Source organism: Lepidochelys olivacea, assembly GCF_965140295.1.
Source record: "Lepidochelys olivacea isolate rLepOli2 genome assembly, chromosome: 4".
In the NCBI taxonomy this organism is placed as follows: Eukaryota; Metazoa; Chordata; order Testudines; family Cheloniidae; genus Lepidochelys; species Lepidochelys olivacea.
In genome coordinates, this window is record NC_140414.1 from 42,512,091 (window position 1) to 42,525,364 (window position 13,274).

General features: G+C 44.3%; 1 protein-coding gene across 3 annotated transcripts in view; it reads right to left on the reverse strand.

Annotated features, from left to right (window-relative positions):
• LOC311519589 (bifunctional heparan sulfate N-deacetylase/N-sulfotransferase 4) overlaps positions 1-13,274 on the reverse strand; it is a 175,493-nt gene that overhangs the window by 78,403 nt on the left and 83,816 nt on the right. For all 3 annotated transcript variants that reach the window (XM_084626233.1, XM_084626235.1, XM_084626234.1), the window contains exon 6: positions 941-1,126. In XM_084626233.1, the coding sequence (XP_084482359.1) occupies positions 941-1,126 (186 nt within the window). The remainder of the gene's footprint in view (positions 1-940; positions 1,127-13,274) is intronic.

A 13,274-nucleotide genomic window follows, 5' to 3' on the forward strand; every position in this document is an offset into this window, starting at 1 on the left:
ATATACGTTTGACAAATATTAGATACATGCTCTTAAATGCATGTCCATGGCTTTTGTTAAAGTCAACAGGAACTTTACCTATGTATACCATGCCAGAACTTGACCCGTCAAGATTTCCATTCTGTGTCCTGTGCAAATTCCAACTTGTGTAATTTACCTTCTATCTACCTAAATTCTCTTTACCGTTTCAATTGAACATGATTCTTCTACATTTTTGCTCTAAACTGTGGTGTAGTGTTGCATCTGGCTGTTCATCAGCTGCTTTGTTCCATTCTAGGAGCAGCTGCATATTAAAGTGATAGGCCAAGTGATTCCTACATGTTATCTTGGCTTTTAATGCATCTGCTACTGAAAGGAAGATGTAGAAAGCTTTCTCTCTCCTCACCGCAATGCGTAGCCTGTGAAACTTTCACAGGCATAGTTTCAGACCCTGTGCTCTGGGAATTGCATAGGTATATCTAAACACAAAATCTGGCCCAACCAAAGTATCCTGTGGACTGGAGAATCATATTGTACCTTTGTTTCTCTTCCCTTTTGGCGGGTCCCAGATCCTTTATGCATTGTAGTGAGTCAGACCCTTGGATATGGGACTAGGGCATTTTAATGAATTGCAAAGGTATGCAATTATAGTCCAGGATTGGTTATTTACTGGTACATTTTATTTCTGATAATCACATTGGAAAGTGACCAACTCCCCCACCCAAAAAAAACCAACAACCCCCCCCCAACAAAAAAACCAACACCCACCCCAAAACACCCTCTTTGCTCTTCTTTCTTTTGGAAACTGGCTGCACACTGGTAAAACTGTTTTAGTATCCTTACAAATCCACTATCTTCAAGGATTTCAGTGCCCATTGTAAAGCTTGGTGCATTTGTGAAATAGATTTTTTTAGTCATTCTTAAAGAAGTATTGCAATGAAGTAATGGAAATGCCATGTACCATGATGCCATTGTGGATGAAGCCCCGTCTGTACCGTGCAGGTTTTAAATGTGGATACTCTTCTGTGCTTGTGACTTTGATACCCCAGACCTTCTTCCAGGCCTCATAAAGCTGAACATGTACAGGGTAGACCCCGGAGTGGTGCGGAGCCACTGCATAACCCATGTCAGTCGGAATACCATGCTCCTGAAACAAAGCAAAAGAAACAACACATTTAGTATACAAGGATAATATGTAATGCCATCAAGTTTATTCTTATTCTACCAACCAGTAGCTTTAAAGAAACTGTTGCTTTTGGGCAATCATGTATGTGTGTGTGTTTTGTATATATAACACTCACACTAAAAATAAGAGACACAAGGTGCAAAATAATTGGTTTATAGTATCGAGGGGAAAATAATCCTGTTGGATAATATTGAGCTACCATTGTTTAGAACAGATTTGACTGCCTGTGTATTATGCGTTATGTGTATTTATAAAATATGCCCTATCTGGTTGGATGTTTTTTTAAAGTAATTTTCAAAGGGCTGGGAAATCATGCTGTTTCATTTAGTTAAATTTCAAATTGTCTTTGATCAACAAACAAAGAGAAACGTGTTGACATGACAATGACCATTTGTTTATATTTTATATTACAAAAAGCAGAGCAATATTTCCATGGCTTTAGGTAGAGTAAATGCTATGTGTTGTATATCAGCATGCACACTGCCCTGTTATCCTTTAGGCTGCTTTGCTTTTGTTGTTAAACTTCTATTCTATTAGAATTGAGGATGACAATATTTTCTTAAAAGGGATAAAATAGTTTCCAGGGGGTGGGTTTATTTTCCCTGATCAATCTGTTGAATTTTACCCCAGGTAGTGCATGGTACTCACTAAATCTTTGGGGGACCCAAAATAAGAATATATTTAAGAAAATGTACTTTTTTACACTGTGTGTGCACCAATATGGAAAAATCAGCTAGAGGGTTTCCATGACCACCATTTAATATGCTATAAAATTTAACTTTTGTAAGTGCTCTCAAATCTGAACAGTTAATTGGATTGCTTTGAAATTGGTGCACATTAGTGATTCAAATTTGCGGTCATTTTGCTGATGGGTTCCCAAATTACAGGCCCCCTCAAAAAACTCCCAAAACCTGGTTTCCTTCTGCTGTCTTGTGCTATTAAACTGAAAGGTACTAATGACTGGCTGAACCACAGACCTCTTGACTGCTGTGAATTCTTCCTTCAATTAACATATCTAAGGATGAGTTGATCACAAACTCTCTGCCCACCCAAGAAAAAAGGAGTTTTGGACTAAGTAACTGGAGGCTGCTACAATTTTGGACTAAGTAACTGCAGTCATGAGTGGCAAATTTTTTTGTGGGGGGGAGAGGAGGAAATGTAATCAAATCCTCTGGGGGGAAAAGTAGACATGTGAGACAAAGGTACGTATTAGGAGTGGGAGAACAGGGAAAGAGGGGTTTGGAGATTAATGGGGATGGATGGCAAGAGAAGTTGGGGAGTCAAGTGTGGGAGGCATAGCACCCCACATCTCTGCCAGTACACCCAACCCACACTCCAACCTTCCTGTACCCCCAGCTCTGCCAGCGCACCCTCTACTGTAACATAGTTGTTTTTCACTCTGGGCTCTGGATATGTGTCTGGTTATAGAAGGAGGGAAATAAAGGCAATATAAATGTTTGTATACCAGGGAGTGAAAACTTCAGGGAGACATGTTCCCTAGTTGTTGTGGGGAGGTCTAGGTACCATTGTGGGGAGGTGGCAAGTTGGAGGGGGGGGATGCTTTGAATGGTAAGTGGCATGGCTTGGAGATGCTCCAAAGCAAGGCTGGTGGGGCACAGCTGGTGTGTGTCTGGTGGGAGGTTGGCTCAGAATACTAATTGTGGGACATATGTACAACTGCCTAAATGACTACTGACCCCTAATGACAACAACAAAACTTTTTCCTGTTTTAAGATAAAACCAAAAAAACCTAGGAAATTCAATGGGAAAAACCAAATTTAAGCTAGGGTTAAGATTGTTCGATAGTATGTTGTTCTCTTGCAGAACAGTGAGTTGAACAACATTCAAACTAAAAGGACAAAAAAGAAAACAAATACAAAAGGTTGCCTATGCTACATTCCTTCTGTTTTCCTGGCTGTGATTATGTGATAAGGGGATCTGTGCTTGCACCCTCTGATATATATGAGCAATGGGAAAAGCTCCACATGTACCTTCTGGTTCTAGTATGCATAATTTCAATACAGAATTGTGTACATTATATAATTAGCAGGGCAGGAGTTTTATTACAGAGGGCATTGTCAGTAACAAGCTGGGATATGAGAGGAGTCTAAGAATTTATTTTCCTCATGCACTGTGGTCAGCGTCAGGTGTACTGAACGGTGGAGGCAATTAGTGCTGCTTGGTAGAGGTGTGTTTGTGAGATCTCGGAGTCGGCCCACAACATTTTGGCACCTGAGGCGGGGAGCTCAAATGACGCCCCATGCCCCCTCACTTGGGCCAAACTTTGAAAAGTCTCAATTCTGCCTTCTTCCGGTTCTACTCCACTCATAGTATGGCTCTGCTACCTACCCCAATAAAGGAGAACTAACAACTTAAAATGCTTTGTTCAAAAATTTTAAGTAACACTTAACTTTCAAATGCCTGAACCGCACATGTAACTTTTCTTATCTGCGTAGTAAACACTGGCATTTTTATCTGTTTGAATAATCAAAGTGGTGCTTTCCGTGCCTTCTTGGTTGCAAAGATTTGAACTGCTCCCTGCTGAACATCCACATTCTGGGCCAGCTCATGCTCTACTGAGATTGTTACAAGGCTGACCAGCCTCTCCTGTGTCATTGTGGAGCGTAGATGTGTTTTTATTAAGTTCAGCTTGGAGAAGCTGCGTTCACCACTGGCAACTGTTACAGGAAGTGTTAGAAGCATGCACAGAGCAACAAAAGCATTTGGAAAGAGGGTGGTCACCTTATTTGTGCACATATATTCCAGAACAGCTTTTGGAGTTGATCCTGCTGAAATGTATCTTGAAAGGGCTTTCAGTTCTTCACCTAAATCACTCACATCAATATTGCGCTTGTCATCATATGTCAACACTGTCTCTAGTGCCCTGCTTTGCTGGTGTAGGTCTTCTTCAGGTATAGTGAGGAGTTTTGGAATATCATACAACATCCCAAATATACTGCTGTGTTCCTTGAGCTACATGAAACATTCTTCAACTGACTGTATTGCACAGTCTAGCACCTGGTTAAAGAATTCAACTTTGAATTGTTGTTTGGGGTCTCTTATGGGATTATCCTGTGCCTCGTAAGCAAAATGTCTTCTTCAGTGACTCTTGTTTATTCTTGAATGGGTGGAAAAATAGCTTCAGTGTGAAGTTCCTCTACCAACTTCTGTGCACTCCTCAGAAAGTTTTGAAATCCCTCATCTGACTGGCAAGACTGTAGGTATGACTTTGCTTTGTCCAGTTGTTCCATTGCTCCAGATATATCAAGGTCAACACCTTGGAGTCTCTTGCTTACAATATTTATTTCAAACAGTATGTCATGTCACAACATTAAGCCACACAGCAATTTGAAGTTATGTATGTTTCTGGTGATTCCATTTCCCTCTGCCACTGTTCTCCCATGAACAGTTCCTGTCATAGCATTCAGAGTGGTAGCCGTGTTAGTCTGTATCAGCAAAAAGAACGAGGAGTACTTGTGGCACCTTAGAGACTAACAAATTTATTTGGGCATAAGCTTTCGTGGTCTAAAGCTCACTTCATCAGATGCATGCAGTGGAAAATACAGTAGGAAGGTATATATATATACAAAGAAAAAATGGGTGTTGCCATACCAACGCTAATGAGACTGATCAATTAAGGTGGGCTATTATCAGCAGGAGAAAAAAACTTCTGCAGTGATAATCAGGATGGCCCATTTCAAACAGTTGCCAAGAAGGTGTGAGTAACTGTAGGGAAAAATAGCATGGGGAAATAGTTTTTAGTTTGTGTAATGACCCATCCACTCCCAGTCTTTATTCAAGCCTAATTTAATTGTGTCCAGTTTGCAAATTAATGCCAGTTCTGCAGTTTCTCGTTGGAGCCTGTTTTTGAAGCTTTTCTGTTGCAAAATTGCCACCTTTAAGTCTGTTACTTAAGTGACCAGAGAGGTTGAAGTGTTCTCCGACTGGTTTTTGAATGTTATAATTCTTGACGTCTGATTTGTGTCCATTTATTCTTTTGCGTAGAGACTGTCCGGTTTGACCAATGTACATGGCAGAGGGGCATTACTGGAACATAATGGCATAGATTACATTGGTAGATGTTCAGGTAAACGAGCTTCTGGTGCTGTGGCTGATGTGATTTGGCCCTATGATAGTGTCCCTTGAATAGATATGTGGACACAGTTGGAAAAGGGCTTTGTTGCAAGGATAGGTTCCTGGGTTAGTGGTTCTGTTGTGTGGTGTGTGGTTGCTGGTGAGTATTTGCTTCAGATTGGGGGGCTGTCTGTAAGTGAGGGCCTGTCTCCCAAGATCTGTGAGAGTGAGGGATCGTCCTTCAGGATAGGTTGTAGGTCCCTGATGATGCGCTGGAGAGGTTTTAATTGGGGGCTGAAGGTGACAGCTAGTGGCGTTCTGTTACTTTCTTTGTTGGGCCTGTCTCCTGGAGTAGGTGATTTCTGGGTATTCTTCTGGCTCTGTCAATCTGTTTCTTCACTTCAGCAGGTGGGTACTGTAGTTTTAAGAATGCTTGATAGAGATCTTGTAGCTGTTTGTCTCTGTTTGAGGGATTGGAGCAAAAGTGGTTGTATCTTAGAGCTTGGCTGTAGACAATGGATTGTGTGATGTTGTCTGGATGAAAGCTGGAGGCATGTAGGTAAGTATAGCAGTCAGTAGGTTTCCGTTATAGGGTGGTGTTTATGTGACCATCGCTTATTAGCACTGTAGTGTCCAGGAAGTGGATCTCTTGTATGGACTGGTCCAGGCTGAGGTTGATGGTGGGATGGAAATTGTTGAAATCATGGTGGAATTCCTCAAGGCCTTCTTTTCCATGGGTCCAGATGATGAAGATGTCACCAATGTAGCACATGTAGAGTAGGGGAGTTAGGGGACAAGAGCTGAGGAAGCATTCTAAGTCAGCCATAAAAATGTTGGCATACTGTGGGGCCATGCGGGTACCCATAGCAGTGCTGCTGACTTGACGGTATACGTTGTCCCCAAATGTGATATAGTTGTGGGTGAGGACAAAGTCACAAGGTTCAGCCACCAGGTTTGCCATGACATTATTGGGGATACTGTTCCTGATGGCTTGTAGTACATCTTTGTGTGGAATGTTGGTGTAGAGGGCTTCTACATCCATAGTGTCCAGGATGGTGTTTTCTGGAAGATCACCAATGGATTGTAGTTTCCTTAGGAAGTCAGTGGTGTCTCGAAGATAACTAGGAGTACTGGTAGCATAGGGCCTGAGGAGAGAGTCTACATAGCCAGACAATCCTGCTGTCAGAGTGCCAATGCCTGAGACGATGGAGCGTCCAGGATTTCCAGGTTTATGGTTCTTGGGTAGCAGATAGAATACCCCTGGTCAGGGTTCTAGGGGTGCCTCTCTGCAGATTTGTTCTTGTGCTTTTTCAGGGAGTTTCTTGAGCAAATGGTGTAGTTTCTTTTTGTAACCCTCAGTGGGATCAGAGGGTAATGGCCTGTAGAATGTGGTGTTAGAGAGCTGCCTAGCAGCTTCTTGTTCATATTCCGACCTATTCGTGGTGACAACAGCATCTCCTTTGTCAGCCTTTTTGATCATGATGTCAGAGTTGTTTCTGAGGCTGTGGATGGCATTGTGTTCTGCATGGCTGAGGTTATGGGGCAAATGATGCGGGTTTTCCACAATTTCAGCCCATACACATTGGCGGAAGCACTCTATGTCGAAGTCCAGTCTGTTGCTTTGACCTTCAAGAGGGGTTCACGCAAAATCCTTCTTTTTGTAGTGTTGGTAGGAAGGTTTCTGTGGGTTAGTGTGTTGTTCAGAGTTGTGTTGGAAATATTGTATTCCTTGAGTTGGAGACATCAAAAGTAGGATTCTAGGTCACCGCAGAACTGTATCATGTTTGTGGGGGTGAAGGGGCAGAAGGAGGGGCCCGAGATAGGACAGACTCTTCTGTCAGGCTGAGTATAGCTGGATAGATTGACAATATTGTGGGTGAGTTAATGGAACCACTGTTGTGGCCCCTTGTGGCATGTAGTAGTTTGGATAGTTTAGTATCCTTTTCCCCTTGTAGAGAGGCAAAGTGTGTGTTGTAAATGGCTTGTCTAGTTTTTGTAAAGTCCAGCCATGAGGAAGTTTGTGTGGAAGGTTGGTTTTTTTCTGAGAGTATCCAGTTTTGAGAGCTCATTCTTAACCTACAGAAACCTTCCTACCAAAAGAAATGACATCATTTGTTCAAGGAACACCCTGAAAAAGCACAGGAACAAAGTACTCCTCATTCTTTTTGTCATAGCATTATCCTCCATAATGGCAACTATGGCATCATTTATCTTCCTAATTTGATGTTTGATAGGCTTTATCACCTCCACTCGACTTTCCCATCATGTGGCTGTCATAAATATAAAGGGAAGGGTAAACACCTTTAAATCCCTCCTGGCCAGAGGAAAAACCCTTTCACCTGTAAAGGGTTAAGAAGCTAAGATAACCTCACTGGCACCTGACCAGAATGACCAATGAGGAGACAAGATACTTTCAAAGCTGGATGGGGGGCGGGGAACAAAGGGTCTCTCTGTCTGTGTGATGCTTTTTCCGGGACCAGAGCAGGAATGCAGGTCAGAACTCCTGTAAAGAGTTAGTAAGCAATCTAGTTAGATATGTGTTAGATTCTGTTTTGTTTAAATGGCTGATAAAATAAGTTGTGCTGGATGGAATGTATATTCCTGTTTTTGTATCTTTTTGTAACTTAAGGTTTTGCCTAGAGGGATTCTCTATGTTTTGAATCTGATTACCCTGTAAGGTATTTACCATCCTGATTTTACAGAGGTGATTCTTTAACTTTTTCTTTAATTAAAATTCTTCTTTTAAGAACCCGATTGCTTTTTCATTGTTCTTAAGATCCAAGGGTTTGGGTCTGTGTTTACCTATGCAAATTAGTGAGGATTTTTATCAAGCCTTCCCCAGGAAAGGGGGTGTAGTGCTTGGGGGGATACTTTGGGGGGGGAGACGTTTCCAAGTGGGCACTTCCCCGTTCCTTGTGTAACACTTTGGTGGTGGCAGCTTTTAACCTAAGTTGGTAAGAATAAGCTTAGGGAGTCGTTCATGTAGGTCCCCACATCTGTAACCTAGAGTTCAGAGTAGGGAAGGAACCTTGGCAGTGGCAGTCAGTGGTTTCAGTGTCAGAGAGGATATTGCTTCAAAATTTGCCATCAATGAGTTGATGCAGAGAAAAATACATAGATGCTTTGAATTACATTTAAAAATTCAGCAGCCTCACTAGAAGCTGATGCTGCATCACTGACCACCAAGTTCAATGAATGAGAACTGCATGGGACAAAAAAAGCTCAAGGGTTTAACTCTCGGATCCGTGTCTGCACTCCTCTGTTCTTTCCTATCATGATGGCACCATTATCGTAGCCCTGACCTCTCATGTCAGCTATCACAATTCCTATATCTTCCAGCTTTTTAAGAAGCACATTTGTCATACCAGCTCCTGTAGTATCATCAATGTCAATAAATTCTAGAAAATGCTCTCTGACAGTCACCATTGCAGGGACATTTTCACTAGGTTCTGCTGTTGTTACAAAACACACCATTCAACTCATTTGTTCCATATTGCTGATGTCAGGTTTGAAGTCCAGAATAGCAGAGTAATATCTTGCTGACTTCAGATCTGCCACAATCTTCTGTTTGACTTCTGTTGCCAGTAACTGTGTGATCTTATTTTGAATCATTTTTCCAAGGTAGTGGTGTGTGTACATTTCTTGGGTGGTGACTTTTCTGGAGTACAGCATCAAACTCAGCCATCTGCTCCACAATTTTAAAGATGTTTCCACTGTTTGGCACATACAGCTGATCTGAAGTGCCACACAGTGCTAGGTTGGGTAGCAAGCATTCTCACAATGGCAATGAGCCTTTTCAGAACAATTTGCCAGCGAAGAGATTCTGATGCAAGCTTCTCGTGATGCTGATCATGTATGGTGGCCTTTAACCTTAGTCTCATCTCAAGCTCTTTCTACCTATAGAATGCTCTCTGGTGATTTGCTGCCTTCTCATGGCATGCCAGATTTCTAGCCAGATTTTTACAGTCCTTTGTTCCTGTAGAACCCGATGTGGCTGGAAATTAGCCTGGAAGAGTTTGCAACAAAAACAGTATGCAGCATTCTGGGGTTTTGAGTACATAAGGCATTGCCTCTCCACTTTGTCACCATTGGGGATTTCACGCCAGTAATGTGTTGGATGGAAACTTCTATTTTCATTGTCTTTGGGGAACATGAAGTTTTTCACTTGCTGTGGCCCATGCAGTACAAGGAAGTCCTCAGGCTACTGCTCAAGTGGGTCCACAGTCCTGGACCATCGAGACTTCAGGAAATAAACTCAGCAGCAGCTGTTTCTTGCCCCTCCACCACACTCTTCTCTGATCTACACTTTTCTTCAGGAATGTGCATGGTTACATCCATTTGAGATGGAGATATGGATGCTGCAGTAGCTGCCAGGTCACCTGCACTCTGACTAACTGGAAGATCAGGCATCTCCTCACCACTCACATCTTCACTGGGGCCGGAAGGCTCACCGTGAACATCTGTGTCTATGTATCTCAGGCCTAGTCTACACTACGAGTTTATGTCGGATTTAGCAGCGTTAAATCCGAATTAACCCTGCACCCGTCCACACAATGAAGCCATTTTTTCGACATAAAGGGCTCTTAAAACTGATTTCTGTACTCCTCCCCAATGAGGGGATTAGCGCTGAAATCGACATCACCGTTTCGAATTAGGGTTAGTGTGGATGCAATTTGAAGGTATTGGCCTCCAGGAGCTAACCTAGAGTGCACCATTATGACCACTCTGGACAGCACTCTGAACTCTGATGCATTGGCCAGGTGTACAGGAAAAGTCGCAGGAACTTTTGAATCTCATTTCCTGTTTGGCCAGGTGAGCTCATCAGCACAGGTGACCATGCAGTCCCAGAATTGAAAAAGAGCTCCAGCATGGACCGAACGGGAGGTACTGGATCTGATCGCTGTATGGGAACTACATTCCAAAAGACGAAATACCAAAACATTTCAAAAAATCTCAGAGGGACAGATGCTACATCAGGGACGCAACACAGTGCCGCGTGAAACTTAAGAAGCTCAGACAAGTGTACCAGAAAACCAAAGAATCAAATGGACGCTCCGGGACAGAGCCCCAGACATGCCGTTTCTACGAGTCAGGCAGTGGGGGGAGGGGAAAAGCAATCATCCCAGAGAATTGGATGGGGGGAGGGGTTGGTTTGTTAGTTTGGTTTCTGCTGCTGCACGTTAACAGGAAAACTGCAGCACTAAATGGCCAACTCAACGGGCTTTGCTTGGTATGGGAAAGGAGGGGGCTGCTGTTATGAAGGTTGCAGAAGCGGAAAGACTGTGGCTTACCATGGCCACCTGCAAGCCGAATTCTGTTGCCCAGCCCTGCATGTGTGATCTCTAACACCAAAGCCGCAAGCACTCAATATAAGATGCAAAATGCAACCTTGTACCAAAATCACATGTGCTATGTAATGTGAATAGCGTTGTTCACCGTGAAAGAGTATAGCCATTGTTCTGTAAAATGTATCTTTTTAAATACTTCATTCCCTTTTTTTTCCTCCAGCAGCTGCAAATGTTTCAAGCATCCCTCCTCCATCCCAAAGGCTATCTCAGATAAGGCGGCGAAAAAAACGCATGCGCGATGACATGTTCTCTGAGCTCATGCAGTTGTCCGGCACTGACAGAGCTGTGTGGAGGGACACAATAGCAGAGTACAGGACGGTGGCCGATGAACGTGAGGAGAGGTGGTGGCAGGAAGATCAGAGGAGGCATGAGCAAATGCTGGGGCTACTGAGGGATCAAACGGACATGCTCCGGCGTCTGGTGGAGGTTCATGAACGGCAGCAGGATCACAGACTGCCGCTGCAGTCCCTGCTTAACCACTCTCCCTCCTTCCCAAGTTCCATAGCCTCCTCGCCCAGACGCCCAAGAACGCAGGGTGGGAGGCTCTGGGCACCCAACCACTCCACCCCAGTGAACAGCCCAAGCAACAGAAGGCTGGCATTCAACAAGTTTTAAAGTGGCCTTTTCCTTCCCTCCTACCCGCCTCCCACACCCCACCCGGGCTACCTTGTGAGTTATCTCCCTATTTTTATAATAAATTAAAAAAGAATATATGTTTTTTAAATGATAGTGACTTTATTTCCTTTGCAATCAAGCTGTGATCGAAGGGGGGAGGGCGGGTGGCTTACAGGGAATTTAGAGGCAACCAAGGGGGCAGGTTTTCATCAAGGAGAAACAAACAGAAGTGTCACACAGTACCCCAGCCAGTCATGAAACTGGTTTTCAAAGCTCCTCTGATGTGCACCGCTTCCTGCTGTGCTCTTCTAACCGCCCTGCTGTCTGGCTGCATGCATTCAGTGGCCAGGCAATTTGCATCAGTCTCCCACCCTGCCATAAACATCTCCCCCTTACTCTCACAGAGATTGTGGAGCACACAGCAAGCAGCAATAACAATGGGAATATTGTTTTTGCTGAAGTCTGAGCGCATCAGTAAACTGTGCCAGCGACCCTTTAAATGTCCAAATGCACATTCTACCACCATTCTGCACTTGCTCAGCCTATAGTTGAACAGCTCCTGACTACTGTCCAGGGTGCCTGTGTATGGCTTCATTGAGGGGTAGGCTGGGTCCCCAAGGATAACTGTAGGCATTTCAACATCCCCAACAGTTATTTTCTGGTCTGGGAAGTAAACCCCTTGCTGCAGCCATTTAAATAGACCAGAGTTCCTGAAGACGCGAGCATCATGAACCTTTCCCAGCCATCCCACGTTGATGTTGGTGAAACATCCCTTGTGATCCACCAGTGCTTGCAGCACCCTTGAAAAGTACCCCTTGCGGTTTACGTACTGACTGCCCTGGTGGTCCGGTCCCAAGATAGGGATAAGCGTTCCGTCTATAGCCCCACCACAGTTAGGGAATCCCATTGCAACAAAGCCATCTAGTATGACCTGCACATTTCCCAGAGTCACTACCTTTGATAGCAGCAGCTCAATGATTGCATTGGCTACTTGCATCACAGCAACCCCCACAGTAGATTTGCCCACTCCAAATTGATTACCGACTGACCGGTAGCTGTCTGGTGTTGCAAGCTTCCACAGGGCTATTGCCACTCGCTTGTGAACTGTGAGGGCTGCTCTCATCTTGGTATTCTTGCGCTTCAGGGCAGGGGAAAGCAAGTCACAAAGTTCCATGAAAGTGCCCTTATGCATGCGAAAGTTTCGGAGCCACTGGCAATCATCCCAGACCTGCAACACTAGGCGGTCTCACCACTCTGTGTTTGTTTTCTGGGCCCCAAATCAGTGGTCTATGGCATGAGCCTGCCCCATTAACACCATGATCTCCAAATTGCGGGGGAACGTGGTTTTAGAGAAAAGTGTGTTCATGTCCTCATCACCTCACTTCCGTCGCCTCCTCGCCTGGTTTTTCAGGTGCTGGTTCTGCAAACACTGCACGATGATACGCGAGGTGTTTACAATGGTCATAACTGCTGCAGTGAGCTGAACGGGCTCCATGCTTGCTGTGCTACGGCGTCTGCTCCTGCTTGGGCAATCCAGGGAAAAGGGCGCGAAACGATTGTTTGCCGTTGCTCTGACGGAGGGAGGGGCGACTGACAATATGACTTACAGGGTTGGCTTACAGGGAATTAATATCAGCAAAGGGGGTGGCTTTGCGAGAAACAGAATGGCCCCCTCAAGGATAGAACTCAAAACTGGGTTTAGCAGGCCGTTGATTTCACGGAGGGAGGGAGGAGAAAATGAATACAAAACAAATCTGGTGTATTTCTTGTTTTGATCCACTTCACATGTCTTAATACATCTTGCTGGCAGCAGACTGTGCAGTATGACCGCTAGCCATCGTCATCTCCTGGGTGCTCAGCAGAAGACGGTGCAGTATGACTGCTGGCCATTGTCTTCTCCTGGCTGCTGATTAAAAGACAGTGCACTGCCAGTAGGACTGAATCGCCATGAGACAAAACTTAAAAGGGAAATGACCTGGCTGAGTTACTCCCATGTTTGCCCAGGCGCCCCTGACCTCATCGAGGTCGGTTAAAAGAGCACCCTGGATTACGTCAACGACAGCTATCAGTGA